Source organism: Anarhichas minor, unplaced genomic scaffold (genome assembly GCF_050575085.1).
Source record: "Anarhichas minor isolate MPS153535 unplaced genomic scaffold, ASM5057508v1 ptg000007l, whole genome shotgun sequence".
Lineage (NCBI taxonomy): Eukaryota > Metazoa > Chordata > Actinopteri > Perciformes > Anarhichadidae > Anarhichas > Anarhichas minor.
Window position 1 is genome coordinate 4,528,753 of NW_027466453.1, and position 17,951 is coordinate 4,546,703.

General features: G+C 41.4%; 1 protein-coding gene across 1 annotated transcript in view; it reads right to left on the minus strand.

The window, feature by feature from the left end:
• Window positions 1-17,166, minus strand: part of LOC142945239 (deoxyribonuclease-1-like) — a 40,723-nt gene extending 23,557 nt beyond the window's left edge. Inside the window, exons 1-3 of the mRNA XM_076086658.1 lie at window positions 17,029-17,166; window positions 708-796; window positions 520-606 (exon numbers count right to left, since the gene is read on the minus strand). Of these exons, the coding sequence (XP_075942773.1) occupies window positions 520-606; window positions 708-796; window positions 17,029-17,166 (314 nt within the window). The remainder of the gene's footprint in view (window positions 1-519; window positions 607-707; window positions 797-17,028) is intronic.
• Between the last annotated feature and the right edge of the window lie 785 nt (window positions 17,167-17,951).

Sequence of the window (17,951 nt, forward strand, 5' to 3'; positions counted from 1 at the left end):
TGTATTCAATGGCACGAAAAGCGGTCAAAAGTGTGGTGTTTTCTGGCACAGTGACACATGATCATCAACTTCAATCTGCTAATATGTATATTGAACCGGCTTTATTTAAACCAGTGGTGGAAAGTAACTAAGTACATGTACTCAAGTACTGTGCCTCAGTATAATTTTGAGGTTTTTTTGAGGTACTTGAGTGTTTCCATTTGCTGTGACTAAATACCTCTCTACTCCACTACATCTCAGAGATAAATGTTTACAATTAGTTTACTTACTTTACTCACTGTTACTTTTCAGATTGAGCTTTCACATACAAAACATATGACATACATTGTAATATATGACGAATTGTTACAGATTAAACTGCCCCAGAGCATATCAAGACGTTAAGATGAGCTCCACTAAGACCAGCTACAAGGTTAAAATCAGCAGTAATAATCCAACAATGTAAATTTGGTTTCTGTTCACTGTCTCAACGGAGGATTTCCTACAACAGATTGGTTGTTTTTGCCTCTCTCTGTTTACCTGTAGAGGAAGAGATATCTCTCCTTGTAGGAGCTGCGACCCAGAGGCTCGCTGACGATGTGGCTGTACCTGAACTGAGGAGAACCTCTGCCAAAACACACACAGATTAAACATAATTTAGTTTATCTTACATCATAATAAATGTAATTATCATAATAACATGTGCGCTTTGTAAGGTGCAGTCTAACTTGTTGACGTGCTCCATGAGTTTTTTGGTCGCTGACAGATCGCTGTCTCTGACCTCCTGGATCAGAATGATGTCATAGCGATGGACAATCTGAGAAACACAAAACACGTATATCCTAATCATATGATTAGAGTTCTCGTAGCAGCGGTGTCATATTATATGAGTTGATTCAAGTAAGGTTCTCCATAAAACACACAGAAAACAGAACTTAAAGAGGAGAACCAACAATTCATCTCTTTCCCGTAATGATTAATGTCGGTAGTAAAGGGGCACTTCACTAATTCTACTAGTTCAACTCAAATGTTTTTTTTCACTCGCCCCTATACAAATTGTTTTATTGATCAGCTGTTATCAAATAACAACGAAGACCAAAGTTAATTGCCATGTTTATTCTTTATTTAACGCTTACTTCTTGTTTTGTTTTTGGCGACCCCTGTGGAAGAAAGTGGTATTGTTTCCAAGCACCAGAGTCCCTTTAAAGAATCCTTATAGTAGAGCCCTGCATGGGAAGTACCACTTTAACCTTCTGGCTACGAGCGCCCCCCAATTGGGGGGCGCTCGTGTTGAGGGTACCCCAAAATCAAATGGGGAAAATAGCATGATTATTAGCCAGTAGTGTGGACACGGCCACTTTTTTTTTTGGATGAAATAGCAACGTGTGGACAACAACATCATATAAGTCACTTATTATAAACTCCAAAGACAACTATAGGCTACTCATATAAGTATAACAATATCGTGGCATAAAAGCACCAAATCCGGGCCAGAAATCGGCGCTATGAGTACAGTAAATCAATGTTTGTACCCTCATGCTAACAGCTACCCAGTCATACAAAGCATTTATTAGCATTAGCACACGTGGCGGAACACGTAACTAACTTCTGTTTTACGATCCGTAGAAGCACTAACCCGTTGTGTCCCGATCAAACGTACCTTCATGCTGAACTTCGCCGACAAAAATCGTGGTTATGCGCCCAAGTTTTCTCAAAATATGGATAATAACGTCGCGGAATTTCCGTTCCAAAGCTGTAGTCATTGCTGCCAACTGCATACTGTTGACTTCCGACTTGTTTCCAGAATAAGAGCGGTCAAGGGGGCTTGGGCGAGTGGTCAGACTGCCTGCGACCGGAAATTTCCGCCGGGGTACACGCCTCACTTCTGGCAACTTTATTGTACGAAATCTTTTGACGATCGCCACCAAATTTGGCATGAGTCTTCCTAAGCCTGTGACGCGTCTAAGGAGGGGTTGTTTTTGGAAATCGACCGAGGATAGGCTGAGATCCAGCCACACACACACCCATGCAATGAGAAAATCCTACAGATGACAGCCAAAACTGGCTCTGATGATGTTATGAATATGAATATGATTCCTATTATCTGTATTTGGATGTATTGAATCATATGAGTGATAAAGAAAGTGAAATATATAGTTATATAGTGTATAAAAGTACAATGTAAGAGCTGCAACAGCTGGTTCGAAAATGATGACCTCGCCTGACCCCTTTGTAATAAAAACCTCTTATTATTCACTTTATTCCACTCTAACCATTTTGTAATAACTACTGATCAGTTATGCTATGACTTAAGAAAGTTTTTAGGGATCATACTGCATTATTTCAATAACTTTTTATCACTGAAAGTGCATTTTTTCCAGGCGGAGCTGAATGTTTTCAATTTCAGCTGTGTAATCTCTTATTTTTCTATATTAACCAGTAACATATACATCAATCAATGTATATCAACACATCTCACAAGTGTTACCAGTATTCTAGCATCAAAATTATTAAAATAGACCTTGTAGTTTGGGTAGTGTACTCAAAGGAGTAGGAGTATGCAATTTCCGAGCAGGGGGCTAAAAACAGGCCTAGTAGTTAAAAGGTTTTAAATACCTCTTGTAATGGCAAAATATATTGAACTCTGTGTGTCCGTGTTGTGAACACGAAACTTACATGTGGTTAAAACTATGCAGTAATGAGGAACTTGCAGGCGAAAGTCTCATCTTACCTTGATAACCGTAACTGGTTCCCAGTTGAACGCATCTAGCAGAAACTAGATAATGAGCAGATCAAGACGGCCTTAGAAATATTCCACAACACTCTCAATATGATGTCTTCAGTGCCACTGGAGGAGAACAAGACCCCCATGATGTCATAGTGATGTCATTAGGATCATGTGAGCTCGGGCTTGGATAGTATAAACTGAAAACATGCGTTACAAACTGGGAAAGTAGAATTTAAAAGCCATGGATATTTACCAGGCAAGGAGGGTCTGGAGGAATTATAAAATGATAATGGTTGCATTGTGGGAAATGTAGGATGCATTTTTCTTGTTTCTTTTGTTTTTGTATTTAATCTACCTCTTGTGAGTCTCCCCAAACTTTACGGATGTGAAAAAAAATAAAATTCCCTGAGTGCTCCTTTAATCTCCATTGGTAGTTGGTGCTCATCAACTTATTGCAATGGAAGGGAGGCAACATGTGGGCTCAACTTTTACTTAGCACCGTTCAAATATATATCGTCTTTACACTTCAAATGTGGGTTCTTGTAATGAGACACAGTCTGAGAAAGAAAGTGAAGGAAGAGAGAAAGAATAAAGTATATATATATATATATACACAGTTCCCGACCGTGCTGATGATGTTCATGAGAGTCGTGTTGGAGGATTTCTTGTCTCCAAATGTCTGGATGTTGAAGGCTCCCAGCAGCAGGGAGGTAGACAGATGCAGCAGGACCGACAAGAGGCCCAACACACACACCCAACGCATCCTGAGCCAAAGAGGTCACATTAGTGTGTATATTTAAAATACATCATTCTAAATCTTGATTGTATGACACATGGACAGTTAGCATGTAATAGTTATACTGCATGCTGGAGGAGCCTGAAATACTCTCTGCCCTGCTGTGGGAGTCAGAGACGCACCAACACCTGCACCCCTGGACACACGCAGCAGGATCTCTATTCCTGCAGGTTTATATAACTCTGAGTCGTTTCATGCGCTGCTGTTTGCAGAGAGGGTCCTGGGTAAAATATTACCTCCGGCATTGCAGGAGATTACATTATCCTTTTACCGTGGTTACGCTGGTGCGGAGGTGATTCAGGGTGCAAAGGTTGTAAAATATCATCAGCTGGAGTGTGGTGGTGTTTTGTATTGGTGATCCAACATAAAATGTGACTGTAAGTTACATTTAGTCAGTCAGATTAAAAACCATATACTGTGTTCCTGTGACATCAAGTAGGATCTGTGCATAGTGTTGGATCGCCTGCAAGAATGATGATTCTCCACAACAACAAACAGGTTTATAGTTTTGTACTAAATAATTCATCCATGTTACTGTGATTAAAAACATTTTTGCATGAAAGAAGAGTCCGAGGTGCATATTTACCTGCTTCTGTGAGTCGTGTGGGGAAGGAGAAGGCCTGTTGTGAGCAGGGCACAGAGGCTTTGCTTGTGTGAATCCCCGGAGGCTCCTCTGCAACTTCTCTCGGGAGGTTTTTATTTACCTGCACAGTGCATGTGACCGGGTCAGGCTGGAGGGGAGGGGTGAAGAGAGGAGGTGTGTTGCGGATGGGGATCGGGGTTTTCAGGTCAAGGAGACACGTTCGGAAAAATTGGCCCTCACAGTGGTTTTATGTGTCGGCTACAATGTGGCAGTCTTATTATAGAAATTCAAAGAATTTCTGCTTTTGATTTGATTTAGTTTCTAGAATTATTCAACTCACCACCAACTCACTGTGTTGATAGGTAACATTTGCAGGACTCCACAGCAGGGGCGGAGCCATCCAGGGCTCAGCCCAAACCTAAGGGGGGCCGGGGAGGGATTGTAAACTATTCATGGCAGCTATATACATTATTTTACGAGATAAAAAGAGGGCCTAAAAATCTGCACATCATTCCCAAGGAAACAATCATCCTGCAGAGCCCACATCCTATTTAGTATCTAATTGTTCTCCAACTGTTTAACAAAAATAGGTTTCAAGAATAATAATGCTTTTGACGCTAAATTTCACCCCACTCATGTATGTATGCATGTAACTTCAAAATAGTAACATAAGATCATTGTGCCATTTTTTAGGTGCCAGGAGTGAAAATAAATCCTCCTCACCATGTGTTGTGTTTAAAAATGATGAAGACAGTTGGAGAACAATTGTTGATCTGTGCACTTCACAGACCACGCCAGAGCGATCACCAAGTCCATGATGAGGAAGCCAACCATCGACAAGCTGACGTCCAACAGAGACGCCGACATCAAACACTTTGTCAACTTCATCACCAAAGACTCCATTCAGAAGTCGCTGGGCATGTATATGGAGATGCTTAAAAAGAGAAGGGGCTAGAGGAGAGAGGGGAAACTAATAGAATGATGCACTCAGTTGAAAAACGCATTCGGTGTCACATGTTCATTTGTGTCAATTGTGCTAAGATGGTTGAGTACAGCTCCCTGCAGCAGCTCACCTTCACTGTTCAACCAGCAAGCTGGTGGAACACTCACCATAATAAGTAGTTTGTTTGTTTCACTCATGTAGCAGAAAGGAACAACTGCATTCTGTTGCTAACCCTGTGTTGGACAATGACAATAACTTAACCTTGAACCTTGACAGACACCAGTGATTCAGTGACATAAATGTTTTCTATCCAAATTTCTAAATACTTTATTTAAAGTAACATCAATCCGTTCCAATTTACCATCAAACCATATTTTGTGAAATATTCAGTCTGCTAGTTAGCCAAAGCTTCACAGACCTGCTGTGCCCAGTTACGGTTGCTAAGCGGTGATTGGACAATTGCTTTTCGGGGGAGGGCTTTAGTGAACAGTCAGTTATTGCCACAGGCCGGTCTCCACCGAGTGCCTAGTCTTGCTGTACCTTCATGAACCATAACTAATGAAAGTAACCCTGGGTGCATTTGAACAGCCCACAGTGGGCGATGCCTTTGTGATCTAACAGTTTTATCTACATTTAGCCTGAAATATCTGAAGCAATGATGGATTTTGTTGTCAGAGGATTGATTCGTGTGATTAAGGAATGAAATGAAGCTGTTAAAAATCACATCGTCACTTTCGTTTTTAGCCGTGTACTTTATCTTTAACAATGATCCTTGTAGTACATACATTGTACTTCTGCGCGTGCATGTATAGTGAACAACTTATTTATAAAGCGACCCAGTGCTGGGTCGCTTTATAGAGAGAAGGCAAGGCCAGAACTCAGTATATAATCTCTGTTAACAAAATTCATAAAAAAGTCAAGAGCACTATTAAACAGAGGATTGGAAGTTATTCTGATGTTTATCATTTGCAGTTGCAAGTACTTGCATTCAACGATTTTGAGACCAGAAACAGTTTTCTATTTGTATTTAAATATGTCCTGATGTATTGTAGTTTATACAACAGTAGAGGATTTGTGTCTATATGTAGGAGTATTCAGTTTTCTAAATCTAAATGTACAGTTTTATATCTTTATGCTGTTTGTATAAAGGGAAAATGATAACTTCACAACCCACCTTTGCACACATAAATTGCACACTCAGCCTATTCAGTCTTTGAATTTACATTCAAATATAATTCAGTTTATTGTCTTTTGAGATAATAACAAAAAGTGCTTCGTCATTGCACGTGTGAATAAATCAATGGAATATGAAAAACCTGTTTTTCCCCGAATGAGGAAGGGGGATGCGACCTCATCCCTCGTCTCACATCTCTGCCGCTGTCTGAGCTCAGTGATTGGCGGAAATGCGTGGAGTGACGTAACGTGTGTCACGAGCTCTGGCAAGGGTATAAAACCGCGGAGCGAGACGTTTACCATTCACACCAGGGAGAGAAACCACAAGGAGTTCTTGCTTCAACAGTGTTTGAACGGAACTTCTTCCTTTGTCCCGCGTACTACTTCTTCTACTCTGCATTCTGGACACGACAAACCTTTATTACTTGAACACTACCGAGAAAGTCGTCGTTAAGCTATTTTTTGTACCGTTTTGCTAAGAAAACAAGAGAAGATACCCGCAAGAAACGCCAGCTACAATGGAGTCTCAGGTCCGTCAGAACTACCACCGCGACTGCGAGGCCGCCGTCAACCGGATGGTCAACATGGAGCTGTTCGCCTCTTACACCTACACTTCCATGGTGAGAAGAACACTTCAATTTATTGTATCTTCGTAGTATGTATTAATGTATGCTAAGTATCTGCATCTATTGTATGTCTTGATATAAAAAAAACATTGGCTGTTAGAAGAATAAATATAAAATACAATTGTCATTAAATTGATGGTGTTTTATAAGTAATGCAGTATGACAGCACTGTTTCTCTGCATCTCTCACTTGTTTATCTGATGGTTGCCAAATAAGGAGTGTTTTATCCCCCACTCGCCACACTGAGTGAAACATGCTGAGTCATGTTTATGCTGTTTTCTTAACTTCTTCAAACGTGACGCTGGTCTGTGTCCAAACCGACTAGACCAGGGGTCTTCAACAGGGGGTCCACGAAACTTTTGATTGATTAGACTTTCTTTTTTTTTTTTTTCAAAACATGAATCTGCCCATTATTTTAATAGTTCAGTATTGTATGCAAGATAACAGGTATGTTTATGCATGGCACTAATGGGACATCACTCATTTTCGTTTCCACATTTCTGTTTAAAAAAACATCACTTTGAATAGCTTGTATGCATGATTATCATGCAATTGACAGACAATGTTGATATTGGTATCAGCTGACAAGTTATGCTTATCAATGGCAGTGGCACGGCCACCCTACTCACTGTACCTTGAACATGTTTAAAATAAAAACATGAATATATGAACCTGTGTATTATTCGAATAGCTTAGTATTGAATGTACAATATAGATGGTACTAGGCCCATTTAATATAAAACACAATATAAATAGTCGGGGGTCCCTGCTCCATCTCTCTATCAGTTGGGGGGGGGGGTCCTTGGCCTGAAAAACGTTGACGACCCCTGGACTAGACCTTTCAAAACTATGACTTGTGTGCCTGACAACTACTTTGTTGCCTAACTACAGTTTGTCACAACCGTTTTCTTTTTTAAATAATGGTGACGTCTGCTGATCACAGTTCTAACCTCCGCTCTTCCTCCCCTCTTGTCCCTTGTTTACAGGCCTTTTACTTCTCCCGTGACGATGTGGCCCTCGACGGCTTCGCCCATTTCTTCAAGGAGAACAGCGACGAGGAGAGGGAGCACGCCCAGAAGCTGCTGGCCTTCCAGAACAACAGGGGAGGACGCATCTTCCTCCAGGACCTGAAGGTCGGTACACACTGGAGGACTGGCCCCGTTGAGACGTGTCTTGCAGTCTGTCTGTCTAGGACAAATAAACTGGGATTAACCTGCAGCAGTGGGACACTCGGTCCCTCCCGTTTACCACCAATTATTATCATGACCGTTCAGTCTGCTATAATTGACTGTTTTTCCGTAGAAACCAGACCGTGATGAGTGGGGCAGCGGGCTGGAGGCCATGCAGTGCGCCCTGCAGCTGGAGAAGAACGTCAACCAGGCCCTGCTGGACCTGCACAAACTGGCTTCTGACAACGTAGACCCTCATGTAAGTGTGAATCAGTGCCGCGTGGTCTGCCAAAGACGGTCCCGGCTACACCACAAACTCGTGTGCTCTAGCATTCGTCTGTACGCGTAGTAATCTCTCTCTCTCTCGTCTCCGTTCCTCAGATGTGCGACTTCCTGGAGACCCACTACCTGAACGAGCAGGTGGAGGCCATCAAGAAGCTGGGCGACTACATCTCCAACCTCTCCCGCATGGACGCCAACAAAAACAAGATGGCGGAGTACCTGTTCGACAAGCACACCCTGGGGGCAAAGAGCTAAATATGCAAAGTCTCAGGGTTGAGCCTGGAGGGAGGATGTGGCACACAGGCTTTAAACGCACCCTTCTGCTCCAGTGAGCGTGAATTTAAATCTACTCTGCTTGACCTGTGGAGTTGATGAGTTCTGGTGGTGTCACCGGGTTTTTTAAAATGTCATTTAAGGATAGATATTTATAAGGTGGTGACTTTGCCCTCATTACCTCTAAATCTCCTCTTGTGTGACATTTGAATGACTGTTTCTGATCTGTTCTTAATCTGAATAAACATGTTGAGCTGGACTCTGTTGTCTGATCTGCATCTGTTACGCACCCTTTTCATATTGACTTAAAAGCTGTTATGTTTACACACCATCGTTTATTAAACCAAAGTGCTGGTTAGTAGTCGGTAACTCCTAAATGGAGCTAATCTGTAACTCTTTCCCTTATAAAGTGTACATGCTCATGAATGACTGCACCGCCTTTAAATCTACAATAACTGCCATCAAGTCACCAGAGCTTTACTCTCTGGTTTTTCCTTCTCAGCAGGACATTTATATTTATTTTCCCCACAGTTCAACGAAGTGAAAGTCCTGATTCCTCCCAGGCTACATTTTCTTTAATTACTGAATAAACGAATTCTGAAACGGCACACTGCCACATAACTGTTACTTATGAAATCCTCAAATGATTTTAAGAGTTTAAATTACATGTTTTTATTGCCCTGCATTGAAGGAAACTGTGTACAGAATATATCTAATTTAGTTTATACAAATTTGCCACAAGGGGCTCTGTACAGCAGGGTCTGGAATTACATTTTTTTTACTGTGGCAGCCAACTATTTAAAGAGAACTTTCAAAGCATTCAGAAATGATTCATTGCCAAGAGTGTCATTCATGAAACAGAGGATTGATTCGTGTGATTAAGGAATGAACTGAAGCTGTTAAAAATCACATCGTCACTTTCATTTTTATCTTTAACAATGATCCTCATAAAGTCTCTTTCGGTTTCAAGGCAACAGAGACAGACGTACTGCTACTACTGCTGGCGTCACGACATGCAGATAGCTTTAGTTTTTTGTGCAACGTTTTCGATACATACCTCTGAAAATGTTGCTGCTACTTGATACAATAAAGGTGAATGGACTTTTGTTTGTGCTGCTTCAAACATTGAAAGAAATGACAATAAAACAGAATAGCAGAAATAATTTCTTTATTTTGGTCTAGTCAATTCAATGCTGCATGGTTGCAGCGGGTTCCCCCACTGAGTCATCATTATCCCAATTCACCGTGGAGGTCTCTGCAACGGTTTTGGCACTCATGATTCAGGTACCCTTTTACTTCAGCCTCACCTCCACAGGGAAATGGTCGCTGACAGCCAATGCCTGAGAGAGAGAGAGAGAGAGAGAAAACGTTGTAGGTTTCTCCTGTGGCACAATTTCTAGTTGGTCCAGCTTCAGCAAAATGTCCTCGGTTAGACAGAAAACAGGTTTATTATGTTTTGTAAAACTCAAGTCATCAAAATACCCTTTTCACTTGCATCACTAAAGGACTACATACAGTACTGGTTTTGCAAGTTTCAGCACCATCAACCAAAACTGATGACCGTTTTCCAAGCATGTGTGCAAGTATGATTTAAAATAGTCGACAATCCAAACAAAAACTGTTAAAAAAAAAAAAAAATAAAAATAAATGTGCTGCATTATTTGGGGCCCTGAGCTGAACTATTGCTCGGCTGGTCTGGGAATTTCCAGTATTAAACCTTCCATAAAATCTGATTATTTGGTGAGTTTTAGAGGTGCGTGGAGGTGGACTTTGATACACTGATGTGTAATTATGAATCCCACTGCTCTTCTTGGCAAAACCGCCCTGTGTAGCTGGTGACAATGTTAGGGTTAGGCATTAGACCTTTACTAGCTTGGGCCAGTACAACCCATTGGTCAGGACATAGAACCTGAACAAATCAGGCTACCAGTACCTCGGTGAGCATGGTTGCTGGCCAATCCTTGCGCTTGAATGGCTGCGCAGGGCGGGTCTTGCCAAGAAGAGCAGTGGGATTCATAATAACACCTTACTGACACCTCCTCGTGTTCAGAATCTGTTGCACCTGTAACCTCCTAACAGTGATGTCACTGTGCATTGACCAAGCCGTCACTATACTTCTACATCACTGCTGCAAGGAGAAAACCATTGAAATGGAATAGGAGTAGAACGCAATGAACGGTTTTGTGTTCATTTGACCAGTATAAAAGAAAATTGTGATTATTGATAGTTATGCTAGCTTGTCCTTCCCTGGAGTGGCGGGGAGTAAGGCGGAGTTAGACCCAGAGCTGCCGCTGGCCTCCAGCCTGCAGCTCAGCTCATATTCTGTAACCAGTGTAGCATTAAAGCATGATGGAGCTAGCAAGCTAGTCACTTACTCAGCTGTCCACTAGTTAGCTAGCTAGCTAGTTAATGCTGGTTACAATAAATGATCCATGACAATAGCGATGTGCTTTCCTACGCTGTGACAAGAGGATGAAACATTAAGTGGTTTGTTGGATTTTATCACAGCAAGGAGCTACTCTTAAATACTCTGTTCTTTTTCATGACTAAATAATTGCTTTTACAAACATATAGAATTTTAAAAACAAAAAATCTGGATTAGAAATTATTCATAATTGAGATACAACCAAATATTGTCTCTAGAGCAGCAACTGTAATGTTTATGTGGCGGGGCCTTCGGGGGGAAATGAAGGAACCAACAACGCCACCTGGGGAATTACACCCCAGGAAATATAAGCTTAACCTTAAGATATCGTTTCTTTTTGAATTATTTAGGCCTACAGATTCGTTACTGTTATGAGACAGAGACGTGTTTCGTAAAAATGAACCAAAGGTTTTATTTAAGGAATCAAAGAAAATAGTCAAATTTGCAGAGACGAGAGCTGCAGAGGAAAGAATATTTATGGACAAAAACATTACTGGAACCAATAAGGGATCTTCAATAATTATTACATATTAAGCTAAAAAGGCCTTACTAAAAACTCTAAGACTACATTATAATCTAATATCCTAAAATGTCCTATCCAACATAAACTAAGAATTTTGTCCAGGGCCCAGTTCAGAGTCTCCATCGCTGTTCGTCTTGTCACCGCAACTTCTCCCGCGCATCATTTAATTCTACTGTTTTAAATTAACACGTCATTATTGCGCTACCTACTGCCACCCACTGGTATGGAAGAGTATTTAATTACTTAGCCAGCCACTATATTGCAGCTCAGACAGACGCTCAACAATGGCAAATTATTTGCAGCAACTAAATATTCTTTTCGACCGATTAAGTGAAATTGGACATTTTCCCACAGCACACCTGACGATATCTCACGGCACACTGGTGTGCCGCGGCACAGTGGTTGAAAATCACTGGGTTGAACAATGTAAATTAATTAAAACTTCAAGGCAAAACAGGTGAAATAGCAGCAGGTGAACCTACAAACAGGGCTCACCATGCTGCAAACTAATACAAATGAAGGTTGTGACTACTTACTACCTTGTCTATGGGGTACTAACATATGCAGTCACTCATCGACGGCACAACGATGATGGAGCTTCAAAAATAATTTCTAACCAACAAGTCAGTCCAGAGTTATTATTAAAGGCAGCTGTATTTTATAATGGTTGGCATGCTAAGTGATCACATTAAATACATACCTGTAACACAAAAAAAAACACTAGGAGCCACCACAGAGACAGGACAAGGGCCCAGAAGGAATGAGGCCATGCCAACTGGTGCCTTTTGAAAGATGGCTCTGATTAGGGGATTGGTTGGGGGAGGAGCCAGCCTGAGAGCTGCGTTCACAACCCTACACCCGATGCTTCATTCTCTCTGGAGCATTCCCCACCACATGTACAACAGCAAAGTCCCTATATGAAGTCATTTCAAATGTCAATAAAATAAATAAGATAATAAGAAGTTTATAAATCATAATAATCAGTAATGAAGAACACAGACATCAGATTGTATTGTCTCATCCTGTCTCCTTTGTTGTTTTTCTTACTTTATCATTTGTCAGTGTTTCCTGTTTTATTTTGTGTTTCCCCGCCACTGTGATTGTCTGCCCCGCCCCTGACTGATCCCACCTGTGTCCCATCACCTACACCTCCCCACTGTACTTGAACCTTGTGTTCCCCTGTCTCTGTGCTGGTTCATCTTAGTCCTTTGTGTCAAGCGTTCCAGTGATTCTCCTAGTGTTATGTTCTCTGCCTGTTTTTCGTCAACTACGTTTTTTGCCGGATCCATTTGAGTGCCTTTGAGCAAATATTTCCACCGCAGCCTCTGTGCTCTGTATGCTGACTTAGTTCCATGTGTGTGTGAGTGTAGTTGAAGGAGATGAGCCCTGACAGACAGAGCAGAGGAGATGCTCCCTGCAGCGTGATAATAAACTACACCAAAACATTAAAACGTACTAAGAAAAAGCACCAGTAACGTTGGAGCTTATCACTTCTCTGGTCTTTAATCATTTAGCGTGGTGCCAATTTAACACTGAGTTTCAGTGCCCATCACCAGCTTTAGTTAATGCAAAAACATGAAAGGCTCATGGCGGTGCAACATGGTGGACTCTGTGGAAGAGGACCCGCTTCCTATAAAGATAAAAAAACAAATTCTAAGCTAAGTAAAGCATAAGCCTCCTTAGTTTCAGGTCATTATACACTAATAAAAACACAGTTATGAATATTATATTATATTTCTGCCTATTAATCCACACTCTTGACACACTTCCTTTTTACTCATTTACTCTGGCTCTCTACACTTCGTAACCATTGTGGAGAATTTCAGTATTAAATGCATTATTAGTAGGATTTAATAACACCCCTAGTGGTGAGTAGAAGTGTCACAATAATAAATATGTTAGTCACAATATGTTTCCATATGGAATGTATTATGTTTACAAATATTCACACTTATAGAGGATATTATATGTTACAGTATATTAACTCATTGAATGTATTAAATCATAGAAGTATAGTCACTGTAGGTATTAAAACACTAAGAATAGTTTTGAGGGTCAGATAGGGATTCTGAGTGAGGTGTCAGACATGCAGCAGCAAATGGAGGCGACCTCATCGATGGAGGATGGGGCCAGTGGGACGGTCAAATGCCAAGCTGACCAGCAGGACAGAGAGGAGGAGCCAAGATGTTTTGCTAAAGGATCGATAATGGGAGGGGGCAGACTTCAAATGAAGCCAATCACTAATCGCCACGGAGGGTCATTCACACGTTTTATGACAGTATCGGACACTTTCCGACTCTCAGGGGATACAAAAGACAATGTTTTAGGGAGTTTACCTCAGATCACTGCAGCTCTCATTTTCAGCTAACTGGCCGCGCCGGACTGTGAGGAGATGCGTGTATGTGGTCTCTGCTCTCGAGAACATTACTATTGATAGTTAATTCAGTTTGTAAGTGAACTTTGTGTAGTACATTAAATATTGTTTTTAATTTTGGACCGGGTCCAGCTCATTCTTATGATGCGCGTGCGCAGTAAGAAGCTCGCAGAAGAAGAGTACCTGCGGCCTGCAGACTCCTTCATCCTTTGTTCTTTAAAAACCTAACACCATCGACCATCTGGTTGGAGGTCGACACGCTCTACCCACTGAGCTACAGCCGCCTCAAAATCAGAGAAGAGGTCAAACGATGTTACGCCCACAAATTATGCAGTCGACATCTCCACACTTGGTTAACAGCCCTGGGTGAACCAGATTTTTGATCTTCTCCCCTGCCATGGAAGTCTAAATTAAACCGAAACTAGCCCGCTACACCGGCCACGATGACAACGGCACACATAAAAATGGCCCACGCTCTGACTATCCTGCCACATTGATTTGAATGTGAATGTAAATGTTAAATGTACTTGCTTTAACGCTACATGTCATTCACCCATTCATACCCTTTCACACTCTGATGGCAGGGGCTGCCATGCAAAATGCCACCTGTCCATCAGGACTAAGCATTCAGGACTAACTGACATTCATCCCACACATACACTGAAGGCACAGCTTTCAGGAGCCATCCTCTGATTGAAGGACGACCCGCTGTAGCACCGAGCCAGAGCCTAGTTCTATGTCCGTTCTACTCCATTTATTTCTATGGCGACAACATCAAAGTGTTAAACTGCTCTTAATAGACCCGGTCTTTTTGTAAATTGCAACTGATGTGAATTCTATCACAGAGAGTTAAAGCTAAAGTTGTTTTTACCTCCTGCTCGGTGAGACCAAAGGCCGACATGAAGTTGTAGACCTTAGCACTGCCAGGCACCACTCCATTCTTTATGTCATCAGTGATCACAATCCTGCAGATACAGGAAGAGGAGTGGATTTGTACACTTGTATATGTACACCTGTGTGTGTCTGTGTGTGTGTGTGTGTGTGTGTGTGTGTGTATCCACCTGTCGTAAGGGTGGCCTGTTTTCCCTGTTCTTGGCACTGTAGTATCCTGATCGAACTGGCCCTTTAAGTGCCTTTGTTGAGAAATTGCATTCGATGGCACGAAAAGCTGTCAAAAGTGTAGAGTTTTCTAGCACAGCATGTGACACATGATCACCCATATTTACCTTAAACTCTGATCTGCTAATATCTGTACTGAACCATCTTTCATAACAACCAGTGGTGGGGAGTAACCGTGTTATGTGGATTATGTTGTGGAACAATCTGTGGATTAATCTGTGGACTCTTTGAGTGTGTCGAGATAAACAGCGATACTTTTAGGAAGAAAGGAAGTTGTTTCACCAACTTGTACGAGGGAAATTGGATCAATAAAACCTTTTTTGCTTTCACCTACGAGCAGTGTGTGAGCTATGTGCATAGGACCAGAAACACGTGTCAACTTAAGGTTTACATTCTGCTGCAAGTTTTGGACGCTATACACATGTACAATTTTGAGTTACTTGTACTTGAGTGTTTCCATTTCCTGTTACTAAATACGTCCGCCCCACTACATCTCAGAGGCAAATATTAACAATGAAGGTTTACTTCAGTTACTTTACTTAAGGTTACTTTTCAGATTGTGCTTTCACATAAAACATGTAACATACATTGTAACATGACGCATTGGTACAGATTAAACTGTCCAACAGTATATCAATTAGTTCAAATTGGCTCCACCAAGACCAGCTAACAATAATAATCTAGCATTGTAATCTATTACTCTGACAGGGCTCAGTCTGCTGCATTATGTGGTTATATTTGTGATACTTTATGTTTTTCTGATAATACTTATGATGTTGAATGCTTGTAGTTGAGTATTTGAATTGTAATGTTGGCTACTTTTACATGAGTAGTTTTCTGGCACTAATCGCTGACAATAAGGACAAAGACACTGTGCAGATCTGAAGTATAACTTCAAAAGATAAATAGTTTGTTTTCTGGTCACTGATGTGGGGTCTCAACGGAGGATTCCTGCAGAGGATCGGTTGTTTTTGTCTCTCTCTGTTTACCTGTAGAGGAAGAGATATCTCTCCTTGTAGAACCTGGGACCCAGAGGGCCGCTGATGATGTACCCGAACTGAGGACAACGACTGCGTAAACACACACAAACACACACAGATGTAGAGCATCATTTAGTTTGTCTCAAATCATAATGTGAGTTCATGAGCCGTCCAACTTAACTTCTACAGAAGGTCACTATATTCTGTGTGTAGTAATATAAGCACTATATAAGGTGTGTGGTTAGTCTAACTTGTTGACGGCCGTCATGAGTCTGTCGGTCACTTCCAGATCCGGGTCTCTGACCTCCTGGATCAGAATGATGTCGTAGCGACAGACAATCTGAGAAACAGAAAACAACACATATCTGATTAGAGTTCTTGCTGCAGTGCCGTCTTATTATATTAGTGGTCTGTTTAGTTTCATTCCATTCAAGTAGAGTTCTCCTGGAACAAAGAGAAACAGAACTAAAAGAGGTGAACCAACATAACATCTCCTTTTCCACTCAAATTAAATAATCTGTGATGGTTATTGTTCTAGGTAATAAAGGGGTACTTCACTAATTCCTCACTTAAAAGCTTCACTGGTCATAACAGGGTTCAACGTTAATGTTTGTTTTTTTTAATCACTTGCCCCCATATAACTTGTTTCATTTATTTAATCTTTGCTGTTATCAAATACTAACAAAGACCAAAGTCAGGAAATGACTACATTATGGGAAATGTAGGATCAATTTTTTTTATTTACTATTATTATCTTTTAATCTACCTCTTGTGAGTCCCCCAACTTTATGGATTTGAAAAAGAATAGCTGGAGTGCCCCTTTAATCTCCAAAAGCCTCTGAACAATACAGTATTGTAACTAAATCTATCGACATGCTCATACTTCTAATGTGCTACCAACTTATTGCAATTGAAGGGAGGCCAGCTGTCGGGTAAACCTTGTGGTATTTTAACGTTACTCAGCGCTGTTCAAAATATATCCTCTTTATATCGATGAGATACAGTCTTAGAAAAAAGGAATATTGGATGCAAGAAAAAATAAAACATTTTCAGACCTGGGTGATAATGTCCATGAGAGTCGTGTTGGAGGATTTCTTGTCTCCAAATTGCTGGATGTTGAAGGCTCCCAGCAGCAGGGAGGTAGACAGATGCAGCAGGACCAACAAGAGGCCCAACACACACACCCAACGCATCCTGAGCCAAAGAGGTCACATTAGTGTGTATATTTAAAATACATCATTCTAAATCTTGATTTCATGACACATGGACAGTTAGCATGTAATAGTTATTCTGCATGCTAGAGGAGCCTGAAAGACTCTCTGCCCTGCTGTGGGAGTCAGAGACACACCAACACCTGCACCCCTGGATACACAGCAGCAGGATCTCTATTCCCGGCAGTTTATCTCAAAGCGAGTCGGCAACCCGGCGTTTCATGTGTTGCTTTTTGCAGAAGCATCCTGTGTCACGGGGTGTGGTAGAGAACTCAAACGCAGACCAGGCAGAGTAGCGTGAAGCAGGTGTTTATTAAACACACATAGGAATCGTTATCATAACACAACAGTGAGTCCAAGCACAAGACAAGAGACGAGGGGGAAAGTCCAGCAGGAACGAGACAAGGCAAGCAGACGGGGAAACCGGGAATAGGACGAGCAAAACGGGCCAGTAGAACACAATGATCTGGCAGTGAGTGACTGAGAGGCAGAGGTTTAAATAGTGGCTAGAACAGGTGAGGAGAGTTGTGTTGATGAGGGAGTGCTTGATTAGTGATCAGGGGCAGGTGAAGGGAGTTAGACTGGTGCTGAGGGAGTGGCTGACAGGTAGAGTGAGGATACAGAAAGACACACACAGAACACAGAAGGCAAAGCCTGATCGTGACATCCTGGGTAAATTATTACTCCAGCAGGAGAATCATTATTCTGTTAGTAACATCTTATTAAAGATCAAGCAAAACCAGTCCCTGTGTATAATGTAAGATAAT